Source organism: Somniosus microcephalus, chromosome 3, assembly GCF_052327205.1.
Source record: "Somniosus microcephalus isolate GS21.2 chromosome 3, FLI_Smic_1.0, whole genome shotgun sequence".
Classification (NCBI taxonomy): domain Eukaryota; kingdom Metazoa; phylum Chordata; class Chondrichthyes; order Squaliformes; family Somniosidae; genus Somniosus; species Somniosus microcephalus.
In genome coordinates this window covers 147,574,441-147,592,880 of record NC_140989.1, presented here as the reverse complement: position 1 = coordinate 147,592,880, position 18,440 = coordinate 147,574,441, and the positions used below count along the sequence as shown (strand labels likewise).

At 44.0% G+C, this 18,440-nt stretch overlaps 1 protein-coding gene across 1 annotated transcript in view; it reads left to right on the top strand.

The window, feature by feature from the left end:
- The first annotated feature begins 4,511 nt into the window (after window positions 1–4,511).
- The window catches only part of chgb (chromogranin B), a 30,389-nt gene continuing 16,460 nt past the window's right edge, over window positions 4,512–18,440 (top strand). The window contains exons 1-4 of the mRNA XM_085981727.1: window positions 4,512–4,657; window positions 5,392–5,438; window positions 5,529–5,619; window positions 16,206–17,863. Of these exons, the coding sequence (XP_085837853.1) occupies window positions 4,609–4,657; window positions 5,392–5,438; window positions 5,529–5,619; window positions 16,206–17,863 (1,845 nt within the window). The 5' untranslated portion in view covers window positions 4,512–4,608. The remainder of the gene's footprint in view (window positions 4,658–5,391; window positions 5,439–5,528; window positions 5,620–16,205; window positions 17,864–18,440) is intronic.

The following is an 18,440-nucleotide window of genomic DNA, read 5'->3' as shown; positions in this document are numbered from 1 at the left end:
ACCGTAGCCAGCCTTACCACGGAGGCGGCAATCATTTCCACGTAGGTAGCCATCCTTTCCGTGTTGATGCGTTCATGCGCCAATGACTCCACAAAGGCTCTGCTCATGTTCACAATAGACTCCTCCATTCGCTCCACACTCGCAGCGACCCTAGAGACAAAACCTACCAGAGACTTCTGCATCTGTGCCTGGAGATCCATCACCTCTGATCTTACAGATGGACCCAGAGGCAGAGGGTCGACATGCTGCTGAGCCGAGCTGGCAGAGTCCTGCGCCCTCCAACGAGGACTCTCCACTGCTGTCCCTGTCTCCACAATCTGCTGATGCTCACTTGTGAGCTGTGATACACCAGGTGACAACTCTACTCTATGTCCTGATGGTCCCACCGAGGTGTGAGTGTCTGCACTGGTGCTGGGAGCGCTTATTTCTGATGACGCTGCGCCCTCAGAGGTTGCAGATTCCTCTGAGGAGTCTGGAATCTCAGGCTCTTCCTCCTGCACAGTGGGGACGGGGGCTCTCGATGGTCCTATAGGGGACTCAAGGAAAAGGTTAGAGATGTGATGCCAAGGTTACATGCACATTGCATTTTGCAGATGATCATAAGTCCATATGATGTAGCTTCAGAATCATTATCAGTGACTCATGCAATGCCAATGAGAGAGATGGAAAACTATTCTGTCACCAGCTTGCGGGGATGCTCCTGCCTGTCCTTCCCCAATGTCCACATCTCGGTCAGCCCCAGCAAACTCCAGGATGCCTTCCTCCCAGGGGGTGAGCTGGGCTAATGAGGGCAGCCCTCCTCCTGTCCTGGCTCGCTCTCTCCTGTTGTGAGCTCTCTTTTCCTGCAATGAGGGAGACAAGTGGAGGTTGAGTGAGAATGAAGGAGTGAGTGCAGAGATTGCATAGCATAGATACTTAGAAGGAGACAAAGATGGAGTGAGGTTGCAATACCAAGGGCCCTCCCTGTGTGTTGTCAGTTGTGTTCAAAGCATCAGAGTGAGAGGGAGTGTGAGGGCTGCATGGTGGCATAATTCTGTGACTGTGAGCATAGTGAGAGAGGGAATGGGTAAGGGTGCATGGATGTGAGTGTCTAGTGGGATGTGCAGGAAGAGATTGCTAAAGCTGAGTGCTGGTGAGGAAAGGCAATCAGATTGAGGGTGATGGAAACATCATACAGTACTTACTTTTCCAGTGCGAAGAAGGTCATGGAATCTTTTCCTGCACTGCAACCACGTTCTTTGTGTAAGCCCCAAGGAGTTGACTTGGCCTGCCACCTGTAGCCACACAGCCTTGGTCTGGCTGGGAGGCCTCTTCCTCCCTGAAGAAGGGAAGAGGACCTCCCTGTGGGCCCTAGCACCATCCAGTAATGCCTGTAGTGAAGCCTCATCAAATTTGGGTGCAGATCTGGCCCTCCCGCTGGCCGTTCCTCCTGCAGGCTCCTGTGCCATCTTAATGTTGAAGGTTGGAAGCCTGCAGAGGAAGCAAGGCTTGCTGTGGGCCTTAAAAGCAGCAGCAATTATGACATCATATTCTGCAACTTTCTGACTGGAAATACTCAATTGCCAAGGCTTCCCACACGCTGGAAATCAATTGGCCAATTGTGTTAAATTTGCATCAATCTCACAGACCCATTTACAATCATGTCGGAATCACTAAATTCGGGGAAACCGCCAATTCCCCGCACCTGAACTAAAATCGACTCCTATGACTCTATGAGGGCATGGCATGGGCATGAAATAAATGTGGAACAGATTGACAGGCTACACTTTGCAGCTTGTGCTATTTAATTGGTACATGGTACTGTTAGTTAGTTGTACCTTGCCAGACTTCTTAAAGTGTGACACCTTCACCTGCCTCAATTCTCAGGGCCTGCAGGTACAGTAGACAGCATTCTGTTTGGCTGTCATCTTCTGGCAGGCATAATGCACAATCAATAATGTACTAACATCTTCTGGGGAGGGTGCCCCAGAGTGCCAAACATGGCAAGCCTCCTTGATTGAACTTGAACCCACCTCATGAAGCAGAATGTCAACTTTGCCAACCATTAAATAAGGTATTTGGGCAGTACCATTATGCCATTGCCCGCAAACTCCATTTCATGTTATCACATTGTGTTGTCTAACCTTTTGCTCTTCCCTGCATTTTCTTCCCCCTTTCCTAACCTTTGTAAAGACTGAAAACTTGTGTAACCCATTTCCGAGTCTTTAAAAAGGCTCCAACATTGTTATCTCCATGTATGTGGCCACTTATCTTTAAATGGCCACATCCCTTTAATTTTGAGCAGCAGTTCTTTAAGGGACTCCCTTCATTGCAAAGCTTAAGTTGCACCGTGACCATATGAAAAAGATATTAATTAGCTGGCGTCACTGCATCTGGCAAGGTCAGCTTGCCATTTCCCTGGGAAAGGATTTGGTCTGGTGCAGTGATTCCAACAGCCTTTTTATTGGGATCCCTAAATCAGCCTTTAAAGTGGCATAGGCTAATCAGTGCATATTAATAAAGGGAATGTGGTAGATATATAGATAGATTATCAGAAGGTGTTTTATTAGGTGCCATATAAGAGTTTTGCTACAAAAATTAACATATACGGTCTTAAAGACAATGTAGCCATTTGGATAGAGAGATGGTTAGGAGACATAAAGCAAACAATGGGGTAAATGGATTTTTGTTTGGTTTGGTGGGATCTGGGTATTGGGATAGTGGTGTTCCTCTGGGATCTATGTTGGGACTTCTATTGATTACCATTTATGTAAATGATTTGGACAAAAGCACACAAAGAACTGTATCAAATTAGAGGGCTTGGAAAATGGTAAGGAGGAATACCGCAAATTGCAGAACAACAGAGTCAGCAGAGTGGACAGATGGATGGCAGATGTAGGCCAATGCAGAGAAATGTGAAAGACTGGTTAGTGAATTAATAATGAGGGGGAATTAGTTCAGGACTATCACCAGAAGAATAAAGTAGGAAGTTGGAAAACATTTTTCGTAGAGAGGGTATTAGAATGTGAAATGATTTGCCACCTGTGCTATTCAGGCAGACACGATAACCTCATTAAAAATGGAATAGAAACATTTTTGAAAAGGAAGAATATTAAATGATACAAGAAAGGCCAGAGAATTGGGATTGGCGTAGATTGCTCCAGTTAGCACTTACCCAGATGCAATGGGATGAATGGCCTCTTTCTGTGCTATAATTGCTAAAGGGTAAATTTTCATCTTTAGCACTCTGATCCAGAGTGCCGTATGCCAGGAGCTCATATCGGGAATTCAGGCACATGCCCAATTGTGGGCTCATGGTTTTCTGTCTAGGAGTACAAAAGATGAAAAATTATTCCTATGATTCTGTAATTTCCTTGTGGGCATGTCAAGGCTTTTTTCTTGTTTCTTTTGTCTCCCTTACTACCTTCTTTTAGATTCTTCAAATTTCACAGTAAACAGTTTAAACCTCATGTTATTGAATATCTGGCAAAGAGAACTGGCCACAAATTGACTTGAAATGTATTTCTCTTTGTGTAAAAGCAAATGGGTTTATATTTAGAGAGCATCCATTAAGTTCTACTTCAAAAGTTTGGCCATTTTCAGCATATTACATTGTTATGCCAGAAAGTCTTGTTATTTAGCCTTAAACATAAGGAATGAGCACTTGCTGAAGGGATTTGATTGCCTATAGAACTCTACCCTAGAAGAAAAAAATGGGAGAAGATTGGGAGAAAATAAACTGAAAAAAACTCCAATAACAGAAACTGTAACCCTATTTTCTGTAACCGTACCTTGGTGTCCACATGCCCGATACGAAACTCCCAAAACAAGCACTCTACTCGGAGCTCCGGCACGGCAAGAGAGCCCCAGGTGGGCAGAGGAAATGCTTCAAGGACACCCTCAAAGCCTCCTTGAAAAAGTGTAACATCCCCACCGACACCTGGGAATCCCTGGCCCAAGACCGCACAAAGTGGAGGACAAGCATCTGGGAAGTCACTGAACACCTCAAGTCTCTTCGCTGGCAGCGCAAGGAGCGCACGTCAACCCAAGCACCCCACCCACCCACCCCTTCAACCACCATCTGCCCCACCTGTGACAGAGACTGTAGGTCCCGCATTGGACTCATCAGTCACCTGAGAACTCATTTTTAATGTGGAAGCAAGTCATCCTCGGTTCCGAGGGATTGCCTAAGAAGTGCCTAAGAATCGACCTTGGTGTCGATATCGTCCCTCTATAACCGAAGGGCTGATAGACAGAATCAGTGACTTGACAACTCTAAGGTGCGGTTGGGTTAGACAAATAAACGGGCTTGAGCTTCCCGAGTTCGGTAGATCTAGATCAAGCACGTACTTTTAAGAATCCGGGACTAAATCATGAATGGAGATGAAAGTTGCTGCATGACACAGAAACACTTTGCGCTGGCTCTTGTGGGACTTTGATGACGATGATGTTCTTGGGAGTGAAGGCTGCCTCCGCCTCTCTGACGAGCAGCGCGTTGCCTCCGCCGACCCCTTGGCTTTAAATTGGGATTACTGGAGCTGGGCTCGGTGCAGAGACCGGCGGAGACTGCAAGCAGCCGGGGAAGCGCTGCCCTCGTCCCACACAAGCGTGTACGCCTCGCACAAGACGATGCAATTCTTGGCTCTCCTCGCCTTGTCCGTTCTGTCAGCCGCGGCAGGTAAAGTTTATTTTTAATCCTTATTCCCATCCAGCGGCTCCTGCGTTTCAGCACCTTGGACAGCGGATGGGTCCCGGCGACTGATCCCGGCTGCCAGGACTTCCTAAATGTTATGATTTGGGAGGAACTTGGTTGGCATTTCTTCTTCTTGTAATTGGTAAATCGGAACAAAGTGTGACATTTTTTGATCATGGAAAAGCGCGTGTTGGTAGCTACATGTCAGAATACCCGTTGTGTTGCTGCCGTGCTTAGAGCCCAGTATGGTGAAATGCGGGTTATTACCTGTTACAAGAGGCGTGTTACCGACTGCCCCGCACAGTAGGTCTTCATACTGGGGGCACGGGTTTGTCGACAGATTGTCGAGGGCTCGCATAGATTCACTGATCGATTTCCCCACTTCATTATAATAGTAAACAACAATTGTATGACAGCACATTGAAGCGAAAGACAAACTCGCAAGGCTGCTGCTGATCTTAAAATGAAAACTTTCACAGAAACCGTGCCCACACCGGGGCAGGGAGTCCGGTTTTGTAGATTTAAAGAGTGCCGGCGGGCTCAGATTCTAAGCGGCAGGTCGGGATAAACCAAACTGCGGGTTAACTTACACTGGCTGGCTTCTGCAGTCTCGCGTTCCTTCTTCGCAATGTACAGTGAGAGAAAGCCACGCCCTGTGCAGCGGTTGTTTGAAACTGATCGGTAATGCCATTTCTTTCTTTCTAATTTGTTCTTGGCAGTCGTCAGACCGCTGCCGGTGGAGAGAGAGGCACAGAAGGATGAATTGGTAGGTGTCAGTAAATGTGTTTCCAATACAGATGGTCAATTCTTGCTCTTTACCAGAGAAACTGATATTGTCCGGTATTTGTCCATTTAGGTGACACGATGTATAATCGAAGCGCTCTCCAACGCCCTTTCCAAACCCAACGCTCCTCCAGTGACCTCGGAGTGCAGCGAGATCCTGAAGAGTAAGTGCATGTCTTTGCATGGTCAATAGCATCACTAACCACTCTGAGCTTAACTATTCCACAGATCACTAATGCAAAAATCCATACAAGACCACTGGAAAATGCGAGTGTTTTGCGTAGGTGTCTTTTAATCTGCATTCTACGCTGAAATTTAGAACAAAAACGGGGCGTGAAGGAGGTAAACAATTGAAAAAAATGTATTATCCTCTGGGCGGTGAAGCTTCAGCCGTTACTGAACAGCTCAATCCAAAGTGTTGGGTTCCGAGGAGATTCATTTCCATTAAGGAGCGGTTAAAGAACTATCAGTAATAGAGAATGCCATTGCCTTTTATTGCTCCAATATTCTAAATGTGTGTTTTTTTAATTACATTACAGTAGCGATCTGTGATGGTTTAGTTTCTCCCCTGACAGCAAGCGCTGGGTTTTGGGAGCCCGCGAGGTTTGCAGCTTTTCCCAAGCCCCCTATTTGGTGAATGTTTCCAATCCAAGACACCGCGTTTCACAAATGCATGCTCTGAAGACACCCGCGTGGTGACATTTCGACAAATTCTAACAAATATCAGCAAGATTTGCGCTTGCTATAAAGTCCGAATTTCTGCCATTGCATATTCCGTTTAAATTTCCCGAAGGCACAGCAAATCCAGCGACACTACATTCGGGATTTTCACTCTCATATTTAACACTCCAGTTCAACGCCGGTCCGTGTGGAAGCGGTCCGTGAGTTGAGAACGGGTTGGGTAAACGCACGCAATGCCCCCGCGTTCGCCCGAAACTTTCAAAGCTTCGGAATTGCAGATAGACGTGTAATGAAGAACAAGCGACTTCAACATTTCATGGTACCTGTACTCGCTCGGCCGTTTCATTTAAAGAGACATTGAATGGAAGTGACCCTGGGCTCCGAATTTCGAGGGCTGGAGGTTTCTGGTTCTTTAAATGTGACCATATTGCTGGTGAGTAAAACATGAGAATGGGCAGCGGCTGAAATCCCGGTCATTGCACGATGAACACTGCCTTTGTGCCTCGGGATCTTTCAACGCCAAGCATTGTTTCCTTAAAGTGTTCACTGGGGTATGGGATGCAACGTTTACCAAGGACATTTTTAAGATGATCTGTGAATGTAAAGTACCTTTTATATTACTCCTACTCTAAGCATGTAAAAATAAATAAAAACTTGCATTTATCCAGCGACTTTCACGACCTCAGGACGTTCCAATGCGCTTTACAGCCAATGAAGTACTTTTTGAAGAGTAGCCACGAATGTAATGTAGGAAACACGCATCCAATTTGCCACAGCAAGCTCCCACAAACAGCAATGTGATAATGACCAGATAATCTGTTTTACTGATATAAAAACAGAAAATGCTGGAAATACTCAGCAGGTCGGGCAGCATCTGTGGAGAGAGAAACAGAGTTAGTGTTTCAGGTCAATGACCTTTCGTCAGAATTGGAATAATTAGAGATATAATAGGTTTCAAGCAATTGAAGGGGCAGGGAGGGGAGGGAAGAACAAGAGGGAAGGTCTGTGATAAGAACGTAAGAAATAGGAGCAGGAGTAGGCCATTTGGCCCCTCGAGCTTGCTCTGCCATTCAATAAGATGATGGCTGATCTTCTACCTCAACTCCACTTTCCTGCACTATCCCCATATCCCTTGATTCCCTTAATATCCAAAAATCTATTGATCTCTGTCTTGAATATACTCAACGACTGAGCCCCCACAGCCCTCTGGGGTAGAAAATTCCTACGATTCACCACCCTCTAAAGTGAAGAAATTTCTCCTCATCTCAGTCCTAAATGGCCGACCCCTTATTCTGAGACTGTGACCCCTGGTTCTAGACTCGCCAGCCAGGGGAAACATCCTCCCTGCATCTACCCTGTCAAGTCCTGTAAGAATTTTGTATGTTTCAATGAGATCACCTCTCATTCTTCTAAACTCCAGAGAATGGCCCAGAAATTAGTGTCCCAATGCACAAGTAAGCACCGTGTACTCATGCGTGGGACCGATGGAATTGCCGGTTTTCTGCATGCACAGCGCATGAGCGGGAAACCGGCATTTCCGATCCTCTGAACCAAGGGGTTCAGAGGTCGAATGTGTGCGCGCAGGAGTCTGCGTGTGCACGTTGAACTTCCTTTCTTTTCCAGGTTTGCCCGTGCGTGAAGGTCTCCACTTTTTACACTTTAAAAAAGCAGACGTAAGGACTTAATTTTAAAAGGTAAGTGGTCTATTAAAATTAGAATGTTATTCCACAGGTTTATTATTTTTAAAGACTTTACAGTAAGGTAAGTGTATTTTTAGCCCCGATTTTTTATAAAATTATTTTTCAAAAATTTAAATTATTGTTTAAAATAGTTATTTAAAGTTATTTATAGTTCATTTAAATAGTGTGATGTTTTTTAAAATTTTATTTCAAGTTTAAGTACTGTTTTGGGCGCCCGGAGTTTTCATGAGTTTGACAGTTCTTACTGTCAAACTCATGAATGAACTTTTGCATCCTCCAATTGGTTGCCCAGTGCTCACGTGATCCCAGCCGACGCATCGCACTAAGTACGCCGCTGGATCACGGAAGCACAGCGCGCCGGGAGCTGAACCGGGCCACAGACAGGAAATCCACGCAGGCCCAGGCTTCAACTGCTGGCGCGCTAGGTAAGTGTAGGTCGGGGGCTTGCACCCACGGGAAGCCCCCAACATGAATTTCTGGGCCAATATAGGCCTAGTCTACTCAATCTCTCCTCATAGGACAATCGCCCCATCCCAGGAATCAGTCTGGTGAACCTTCGTTACATTCCCTCTATGGCAAGTATATCCTTCCTTAGGTAAGGAGACCAAAACTGTACACAATACTCCAGGTGTGGTCTCTATATAGGGCCCTATATAATTGCAGTAAGACGTCTTTACTCTTATGCTAAAATCCTCTTGTAATAAAGGCCAACATACCATTTGCTTTCCTAATTGCTTGCTGTACCTGCATGCAGAGCATTCTGAAGGGGGAGGGGGATCAGCCAGTTGTCGTGGTACATGTAGGTACCAACGATGTAGGTAAAAAGAGGGAGGAGGTCCTACAAGCTGAATTTAGGGAGTTAGGAGCTAAATTGAAAAGTAGGACCTCAAAGGTAGTAATCTCTGGATTGCTACCAGTGCCACGAGCTAATAAGTTTAGAGAGAGTAAGATAGATAAGCTAAATACGTGGCTTGAGCAGTGGTGCAAGGGAGAGGGATTTAAATTCTTGAGGCATTGGAACCAGTTCTTGGGGAGGAGTGACCTGTACCAAGGGGACGGTCTACACCTGAACTGTGAGGGAGCCGATGTCCTCGGGGTAATATTTTCTAGGGCGGTTCGGGAGGATTTAAACTAATTTGGCAGGGGGATGGGAACCTAGGTAGTGGAAAAGAGGGAAGTCATATGAAGTCAGAAATAGATGGTAGAAAGGTGAGAAGCAATAAGCAAAGGAGAGAAACACAAAGGGCCAAACTAATTCACAATGAGAGTGTGAAAAAAGCAAGCCTGAAGGCTTTGTATCTTAATGCTAGAAGCATTAGGAACAAGGTGGATGAATTAGTTGTGGAAATAGAGGTAAACAAGTATGATTTGATTGGGATTACAGAAACGTGGCTGCAGGGTGGGCAAGGCTGGGAACTTAACATCCAGGGATATACAATATTTAGGAAGGATCGGCAAAAAGGTAGGGGAGGTGGGGTAGCATTGCTGGTAAAGGAGGGGATTAATGCAATGGAAAGGAAGGATATTAACTCGGATGAAACGGAATCTGTATGGGTAGAAATGAGAAATAGCAAGGGGAGGAAAACGTTAGTGGGTGTGATATATAGGCCTCCAAATAGTAATATGGAGGTGAGGGAAGGCATAAAAAGGGAAATTAGAGAAGCGTGCGATAAGAGCACAGCTGTCATCATGGGTGACTTTAATTTACATATTGATTGGACTACCCAAATTAGTAAAAATTCTGAGGAGGAGGAATTCCTGGAATGTTTTCGGGACGGTTATCTGGACCAATATGTCGAGGAGCCGACTCGAGATCAGGCCATTTTAGACTGGGTATTGTGCAATGAGAAGGGACTTATCAGCAATCTTCTTGTACGAGGCCCCTTGGGTCAGAGCGATCATAATATGATCGAGCTCTCAGTCGAGATGGAGAGTGAGGAAATTGAATCAGAGACTAAGGTCCAGAACTTAAATAAAGGGAATTACGAGGGTATGAGACGGGAATTGGGTAAGATTGATTGGGTGGTGTTTCTGGGGGGATTGACAGTGGATAGACAATGGCAAGCATTCAAAGATAGAATGGAAGAATTCCAGAACATGTTTATACCGGTTTGGCATAAAAATAAACCTAAAAAGGTGACTCAACCGTGGATAACGAGGGAAATTAGGGACAGCATAAAATTTAAAAAAAGGGCATATCAACTGGCAAAAAAAAGCACCAGACCGGAAGATTGGGGGCAGTACAGGATACAGCAAAAGAGGACAAAGGGATTAATCAGGAAGGGGAAAATAGAATACGAAAGTAAACTTGCAGCAAACATAAAGACAGACTGCAAAAGCTTTTATCGGTATATCAGGAGGAAAAGACTGGTAAAATCCCAAGTCGGTCCCTTGCAGTCCGATTCGGGAGAATATATAATGGAGAATAAGGAAATGGCAGACCAATTAAACTCATACTTTGGTTCTGTATTCACAAAGGAGGACACAAATAACCTCCCAGGAATATCGGCAAACATAGGGACTAATGAGAGGGAGGAGCTGACAGAAATTAGTATCTCTAGGGATATGGTGTTGGGTAAGTTGAAGGGACTGAAGGCCGACAAATCCCCGGGGCCTGATAAACTACATCCTAGGGTACTTAAGGAGGTGGCCCTGGAGATAGCAGATGCTCTAAGGATCATCTTCCGGAACTCCATTGACTCGGGAACAGTACCCGTGGATTGGAGGGTAGCTAATGTTACCCCAATATTTAAAAAGGGGGGTAGAGAGAAAGCAGGGAATTATAGACCAGTAAGCCTTACATCGGTTGTGGGCAAAATGCTAGAGTCCATTATTAAGGATAAAATAGCGGAGCACTTGACAAATGGGGAAAGGATCGGACAGAGTCAACATGGATTTACAAAGGGTAAATCGTGTTTGACTAATCTGCTGGAATTTTTTGAGGAAGTAACTGGTAAAATAGATGGGGGAGAGCCAGTGGATGTGGTGTACCTTGACTTCCAGAAAGCCTTCGATAAGGTCCCACACAAAAGATTATCATGCAAAATTAAGGCTCATGGGATTGGGGGCAAAGTATTAACGTGGATAGAGAACTGGCTGGCGGATAGAAAACAGAGAGTTGGAATAAACGGCTCGTTTTCGGAGTGGCAGGCAGTGACCAGCGGGGTGCCGCAAGGATCTGTCCTGGGACCCCAGCTGTTCACAATATATATAAATGATCTGGATCAGGGAATTGGATGCAATATTTCCAAATTCGCTGACGACACTAAACTAGGAGGAGGGGTGGGCTCTGATGAGGATGTCAGGAGGCTACAGTGCGATTTGGACAGGTTGGGGGAATGGGCGGATACGTGGCAGATGCACTATAATGTGGATAAATGCGAGGTTATCCACTTTGGGGGTAAAAACAGGAGGGTAGATTATTATCTAAATGGCAATAGATTGGGAAGTGCAGAGGGACCTGGGTGTTCTTGTGCACCAGTCACTGAAGGAGAGCATGCAGGTGCAACAGGCGATTAAGAAGGCAAATGGTATGTTGGCCTTCATATCAAGGGGGTTCGAGTATAGGAATAGGGATACCTTACTACAGCTGTACAAGGTGCTGGTGAGACCGCATCTGGAGTATTGTGTACAGTTTTGGTCACCCCATCTGCGGAAGGATGTTCTTGCCATGGAAAGAGTGCAACGGCGATTCACCAGGCTGATACCTGGAATGGCGGGAATGACCTACGAAGAGAGATTAAATAGTTTGGGCTTGTACTCACTGGAGTTTAGAAGATTGAGAGGGGATCTCATCGAAACATATAAAATTATGGCAGGCCTGGACAGGCTGAATTCAGAGAGAATGTTTCCAATGGCCGGGGAGCACAGAACCAGGGGCCACAGTCTAAAAATAGCGGGCAAATCATTTAAAACAGAGATGAGGAAGAATTTCTTCACTCAAAGAGTGGTGAGCCTGTGGAATTCCCTGCCACAGAGGGCTGTGAAGGCTAATTCAATAAATATTTTCAAGAGAGAATTGGATATATTTCTGAAGGCTAAGGGGATTAAGGGTTACGGAGAAAAGGCGGGGACGGGGTACTGAACTGGTAAGATCAGCTATAATCTCAGACGAAGATCAGCCATGATCTCATTGAATGGCGGAGCAGGCTCGAAGGGCCGAATGGCCTACTCCTGTTCCTATCTCTATGTTTCTATGTTTAACTTTCAGTGATCCGTGTACAAGGACACCCAGGTCCCTCTGAACACCAACATTTCCCAATCTCTCACCATTTAAAAAATGCTCTGCTTTTCTATTTTTCCTACCAAAGTGGATAACTTCACATTTCTCCACATTATATTCCATTTGCCATGTTCCTGCCCACTCACTTAGCCTGTCTACATCCCCTTGAAGCCTCTTTGCATCCGCCTCACAACTTACATTCCCACCTAGCTTTGTATCATCAGCAAACTTAGATATATTACATTTGGTCCCCTCATCAAATCATTGATATAGATTGTGAATAGCTGAGGCCCAAGCACTGATCCTTGCGGTACCCCACTAGTTACAGCCTGCCAACCCGAAAATGACCCGTTTATTCCTACTCTCTGTTTTCTGTCCATTAACCAATCCTCAATCCATGCTAGTGTATTATCCCCAATCCCATGAGCCCTAATTTTGTTTAACAGCCTCTTGTGTGGCACCTTATCGAATGTCTTTTGAAAATCCAAATACACCACATCCATTGGTTCCCCCTTATCTATTCTGCTAGTTACAACCTCAAAAAACTCAAAGATTCTTCAAGCATGATTTCCCTTTCATAAATCCATGTTGACTCTGCCCAATCCTATTATTATTTTCTAAGTGGACTGTTACCACATCCTTAATAATAGATTCTAGCATTTTCTCCAATAGTGATGCCAGGCTAACATAGTTTAACTGTAGTTCCCCGTTTTCTCTCTCCTTCCTTTCTTAAATAGTTAGGTTACATTTTCTACCTTCCAATCCGTGGGAACCGTTCTAGAATCTATGGAATTTTGGAAGATGGCAACCAATGCATCCACTATCTCTATAGCCACCTCTTTCAAAACCCTAGGATGTAGGCCATCAGGTCCAGGGGATTTATTGGATTTATTTGTTTAATTTCTCTGCCATTTCCTTATTCCCCATTATTATTTCTCCTGTCTCAGCCTGTAAGGGACACACGTTTACTTTCGCTAATCTTTTCCTTTTTACATACCTAGAGAAGCTTTTACAGTCTGTTTATATGGCTCTCGCTAGTTTACTCTCATATTCTATTTTCTGTTTCTTTATCAATTTCTTGATCCTCCTTTGCTGAATTCTAAAATCCTTCCAATCCTCAGACTTACTACTCCTTTTGGCAACATTATAAGCCTCTTCCTTTAATCTAATACTATCTTTAATTTCTTTTGTTAGCCATGGTTGGACCATTTTTCCTGTGGTGTTTTAATTCCTTAAGGGAATGTATATTCATTGCGAATTATAAATTATTTCTTTAAATGCTTGTCATTGCTTTTCTACTGTCATATTTTTAAATCTAGTTTCCTAACCTACCTTAGCTAACTCACCTCTCATACCTACATAGTTAGCTTTGTTCAGGTTTAGCACCCTAGTTTCATACTTAACTAAATCACTCTCAAACGCAACATAAAATTCTATCATATTGTGATCACTGCTCCCCAGTGGCTCCTTCACTACAAGGTTATTAATTAACCCTGTCTCATTGCACAGTACTAGATTTAAAATAGTCAATTCCCCCGTAGGTTCCTTGACATACTGAATAGAAAACTATGTTGAATGCATTCCATGAACTCTTCCTCCGCACTATTTCTGCAAATTTGGCTTGCCCAGTCTATATGAAAGTTAAAGTCCCCGACGATTACTTTGTTACCCTTGTTACATGCATCTCTAATTTCCTAATATATACTCTGCCTGACACTACAACCACTGTAGACTACTCCCACTAATGTTTTCTGCCCCTTGTTGTTTCTTAGCTCCACCCAAACTGATTCTACATTTTGTTTTTCCGAGCCAAGATCCTTTATTCCCTCCTTTATTATCAGGGCTACCCCTCTTCCTTTTCCATTTTGCCTATCTCTTCTAAAAGTCAAATATCCCAGAATATTTAGTTCCCAACCTTGGTCACTCTGCAACCACATCTCTGTAATGGCTATTAAATCAAACCCATTTATTTCTATCTGCGCTATTAATTCATCTATTTTGTTGCGAATGCTTCGTGCAATCAGGTATAGCACCTTTAACTTTAACTTTTTTCTATTTTTCCCTGATGTAACTTTCGTCAGAAATGCCCTATTACCTTTATTAGTCTTTCTGTCCCTTCCTGACCCACCCTGCTGATCTTTACCCAGATCACTACTCTGCTCTACCGCCTTGACATTTCTCTTACTGCTTTTCAATTTATCCTTTCCTGCATCTTCCCACCCCCCTTCATTAGATTAGGGTGGAAGGCAGGAGAGGTTGAATGACAAAGGGCTCGAATTTCATCAGGCTGTTGAGGCAGGATTGGAGGCGTGTGGGGGGTTAAAATTGCAAAATCGGGGGGCACAAACCCATCCCACCCCCAACCCGCCTCCATGCCCGTTTCCCAGGAGGCGGGTACCCGACCTGTGCTTGGAGCCGCCTCCCTGAGGCGGGAAGGGGATTCGTGCCAATTAACTGCCTGTTAACAGGTAGTTAACAGGCAGTTTTTAGCCTAATCCCTATTTTTACCCCTGAAGTGTGGGCTGCCCGACAGCTCCAAACCACGCCAAGTTAGCGAGGCAGACCGTCGGGCTGAAGGACTTGGAGGGTTCGAGATGTCCGGTGTTCAGGTGAGTGATGGGTGCCTGAGTGCAGAGGTAAGTGTGTTTGGTGTGTGTAAAGTGTTTAAATAAGTTTTACTTACCTTTACTTACTAATGCAGGCTTCCTTCCTTCAGGTCTCGGGAGTCCCTCATCTCACCAGTACAGAAAGCAGAATGGCCGCGAGCTGTCAAAAGTTGCAGCCTCTGCTTTCTGTTCTGGAGAGATCTCTAAATCAGCCTGAGAGGAAGGAATTAATTTAGAGTACAAAGAGCTGTCAAACGCAGATATTTCATCTGTCAAAAGCTCTTGACAGATGAAATGTCAGTCTGTGACGTCACCTGTTGCCGGGTGGCCCTTAATTGGCCTGCTGAGCCCGCTGGGCAGGCTCAACAAGGTCAATCAAGGGAAAATCAAGTGGATTGGCCACAACTCGATGGAGGCGGGACTGCAACCCCAAAAGTGGGAGTCCTGCCTCCTACTCGCCTCCATTGATAAAATCCAGCCCAAAAGGTGTGATTGTACAAGGCAGGAGGAGATGGTAATAGGACAAGTAAAGGAACAAAAGATGGGTCTAGAGAAGGTGTAAATGGGAATAGCAGAATCAGCAACAGCTGCTGTCTGAATAAATGGGGGCAAAGGTTATGGTCTGAAATTGTTGAACTCGATATTGAGTCCAGAAGGCTGTAATGTGTCTAATCGAAAGATGAGGTGCTGTTCCTCGAGCTTACATTGAGCTTCATTGGAACAGTGTAGGAGGTCGAGGACAGAGAGGTCAGAGTGGGAGTGGAGTGGAAAACAAAAGTGACAGGTGACCGGAAGCTCGAGGTCATGCTTATGGACTGAACAGAGGTGTTCTGCAAAGCAGTCACCCAATCTGCGTTTGGTCTCCCCAGTGTAGAGGAGACTGTATCGTGAACAGCGAATACAGTATACTAAATTGTAAGAAGTACAAGTAAATCGCTGTTTCACCTGGAAGGAGTGTTTGGGGCCCTGGACGGTGGGAAGGGAGGAGGTAAAAGGACAGGTGTTGCATCTCCTGTGCTTGCATGGGAAGGTGCCATGGGAAGGGGAGGTGGTGTTGGGGGTGATTGAGGAGTGGACCAGTGTGTCACGGAGGGAGCGGTCCCTCAGAATGCTGAAAGAGGAGGGGAAGATGTGTTTGGTTGTGGGATCACGCTGGAGGTGGCGGAAATGACGAAGGAGGATCCATTGAATGTGGAGGCTGGTGGAGTGAAAGGAGAGGATAAGGTGAACCGTATCATAGTTCTGGGAGGGAGGGGAAGGGGTGAGAGCAGAAGTGCGGGAAATGGAATGGACTTGGCCGAGGGCCCTGTCGACCACAGTAGAGGGGAATCCTCAGTTGAGGAAAAAGGAAGATATATCGGAAGATGTTGGTTGAAGGATAAAGATTGTCCAGGCTAATATGTAGCATGTTCCAGTAAATCTAATGAGTTTGACTTTCACACAGTGAATAACATAACTGAGAACTCGTGTCCATATTCAATGAGATGTCCTATCTCCTGATGTAAAGATGCTTAAATCTTCATTGTTACATCCTATTCCAGGTGGTAAACATGAAGTAATAGAAAAGAAAAATGAGGGAGGAAGCAAACACTATGAAGAGGAGAGACATGTTGAGGAATCTGAAAAGCGACACTATGAAGATAAGGCAAGCCAGGAAGCAGTGGAGGGGCACAAGGGAAAGTATTATGAGGCAGACAAACGCAATAAAGATGAAAGTGAGGAAAAACTGCATTACAAACGAAACCATGATGAAGAAAATAGTGAAGAGAATAACAATGAAAAGGATAGCAGGAGTATGGAAGACTTCGAACCAGTAACAACCACCCGCCATGTCAGAGGTCACAGAGAGCATCATTCAGACCAAGAATATCTCAACTCTGAAGAAAGAAGATATGCAGATAATAGAAGTGAGCAAGATGAAGAAGAAAAACACAGGAAACGAAGACACAGTGAGGAAGATAGTGAACAAGAGGAAAAAAGCTCACAAAAAACAGACAGTTCTGAGAATACAAGCAATGGGTCCCATCAAAAATGGCATCATGAACATGACAAAAGAAGTGAAGAAGAGTCATCTGAGGAGGATAAACAAATTGGTTTACATGGACACTCAGAAGAAAGAAGATATAGTTCAGAGGGATCTGAAGAAGATCACAATAATCAAGACAAAAGAAATGGCCATTATGAGCATAAGAAATCTGACTCTGAAGAATCAGAAGAGGAAGATAGTGAAGAAAGAGAGAAACGACATAATGGTCGCAGACACTACCACAAAAGAAACAGCTATGGTCATTCTGATGAGGATAGAAGTCCCCACCAAGATAAGAAGAACTCTGGTAAATCTGATGAATCCAGCGAAGAACTAGAACAGATCAATAACATTCATAATTACCTTAAGAGAAATAACAACCAGGAAGAATATGAAGAACGTAAACATCATTATGAGGATAAAATAAATGGATACATGGGAAGTAACTCAGAGGAATCAGATGAGGAAAAACGACGCCATGACAAAAGGACCCACAGTGAAGAAAAAATGCACTACAGTGAAGAAAAGAAACACCACAGTGAAGAAGAAAAGAGACATCATAATGGGAACAAGAGACACCAGAGTGAAGAGGAAGAAGAGGAAGAGGAGGAAGAGGGAAAGAAGTATCACAGTGAGGAAAAGAGGCATTATAGTGAAGAAGAAAAGAGATATAATCACAATGAAAAGAGATACCAAAGCGAGGAAGACACAGAAGAGAAATATGCCAGCAATGAAAAAGATGAAGAGGAAGAGAGAAATACAAAACACTTTCCAAAAGTGCAACGGGGTTGGTGGAAGAAAAGGCACAGTACGGAGGGCCGAAATCCTGGCAGTGAAGAAGAAATAAAGCACAGTGAGGAAAGGAACTTTTATCCAGAATATGAAGAACATGGTGACAGGTGGGAGAAGAGACGTTATGAAAAAAGACACGAGGAGGAAGATCAGGGGCAGAATGAGGAAGTTAATGAAGAACACGCTGTAAGACAAAACTTTGCCCACGATTTCCAAGAGAAAAGGATGTATGATAGAATGGACAAGCTGGCACAATATCTGAAATCCAAGAAAAAGTCATTGGAAATCCCAGAACTTTATGATTTTGAGGAAGAAAAGGAACAGCAACCCCATGAAGAGGAAAAAAGGACCATGAACCACAGAACATTGACTGAAGAAGAGGTGAGGCAACTGATTTTTTTTTCTTTTAATGAAAGAGAGTAAAACTCTTCACTAACTTGTATTTCTTATTTTGGATGAACTAATGGGTAAGGTTATAGGGAAAAAGTGATCATTTTCACTTTGCAACGTAGCTGATTGATTAGTGATCTAAAATAATCTGATGGGATACTAAAATGATACATGGTTACATGAATACTATCATGACAATTTATAAAACGTTTTATAGCTATAGTTTAATGTCAAGTTTTTAAATATTGTAACCATTTAATTTGATCTCAAATATTTTCACAATAAGTATTCCATAAGAATTATTATTCTAACTCTTAGAACTTTAGTAGCATTTTGGAATCAAAATTAAAGTATGTTTACCTTAAAAAGCGTACTGATGTAAGCATTGCGAATATTCTTTAAAAAAAATTGATCACTATTGATAAGATAAGGTTAAGTTATTAATGATATTAAAGATCAACAATTTGGATTAATTTCCACGTCCTGAATCATCTTTTGTTGTTTTTGGCCTGAGGAAGTATCTTAAAGTTAGATTCTGTGAAAAGTTTGGCAGGCCTACACCCAGGTG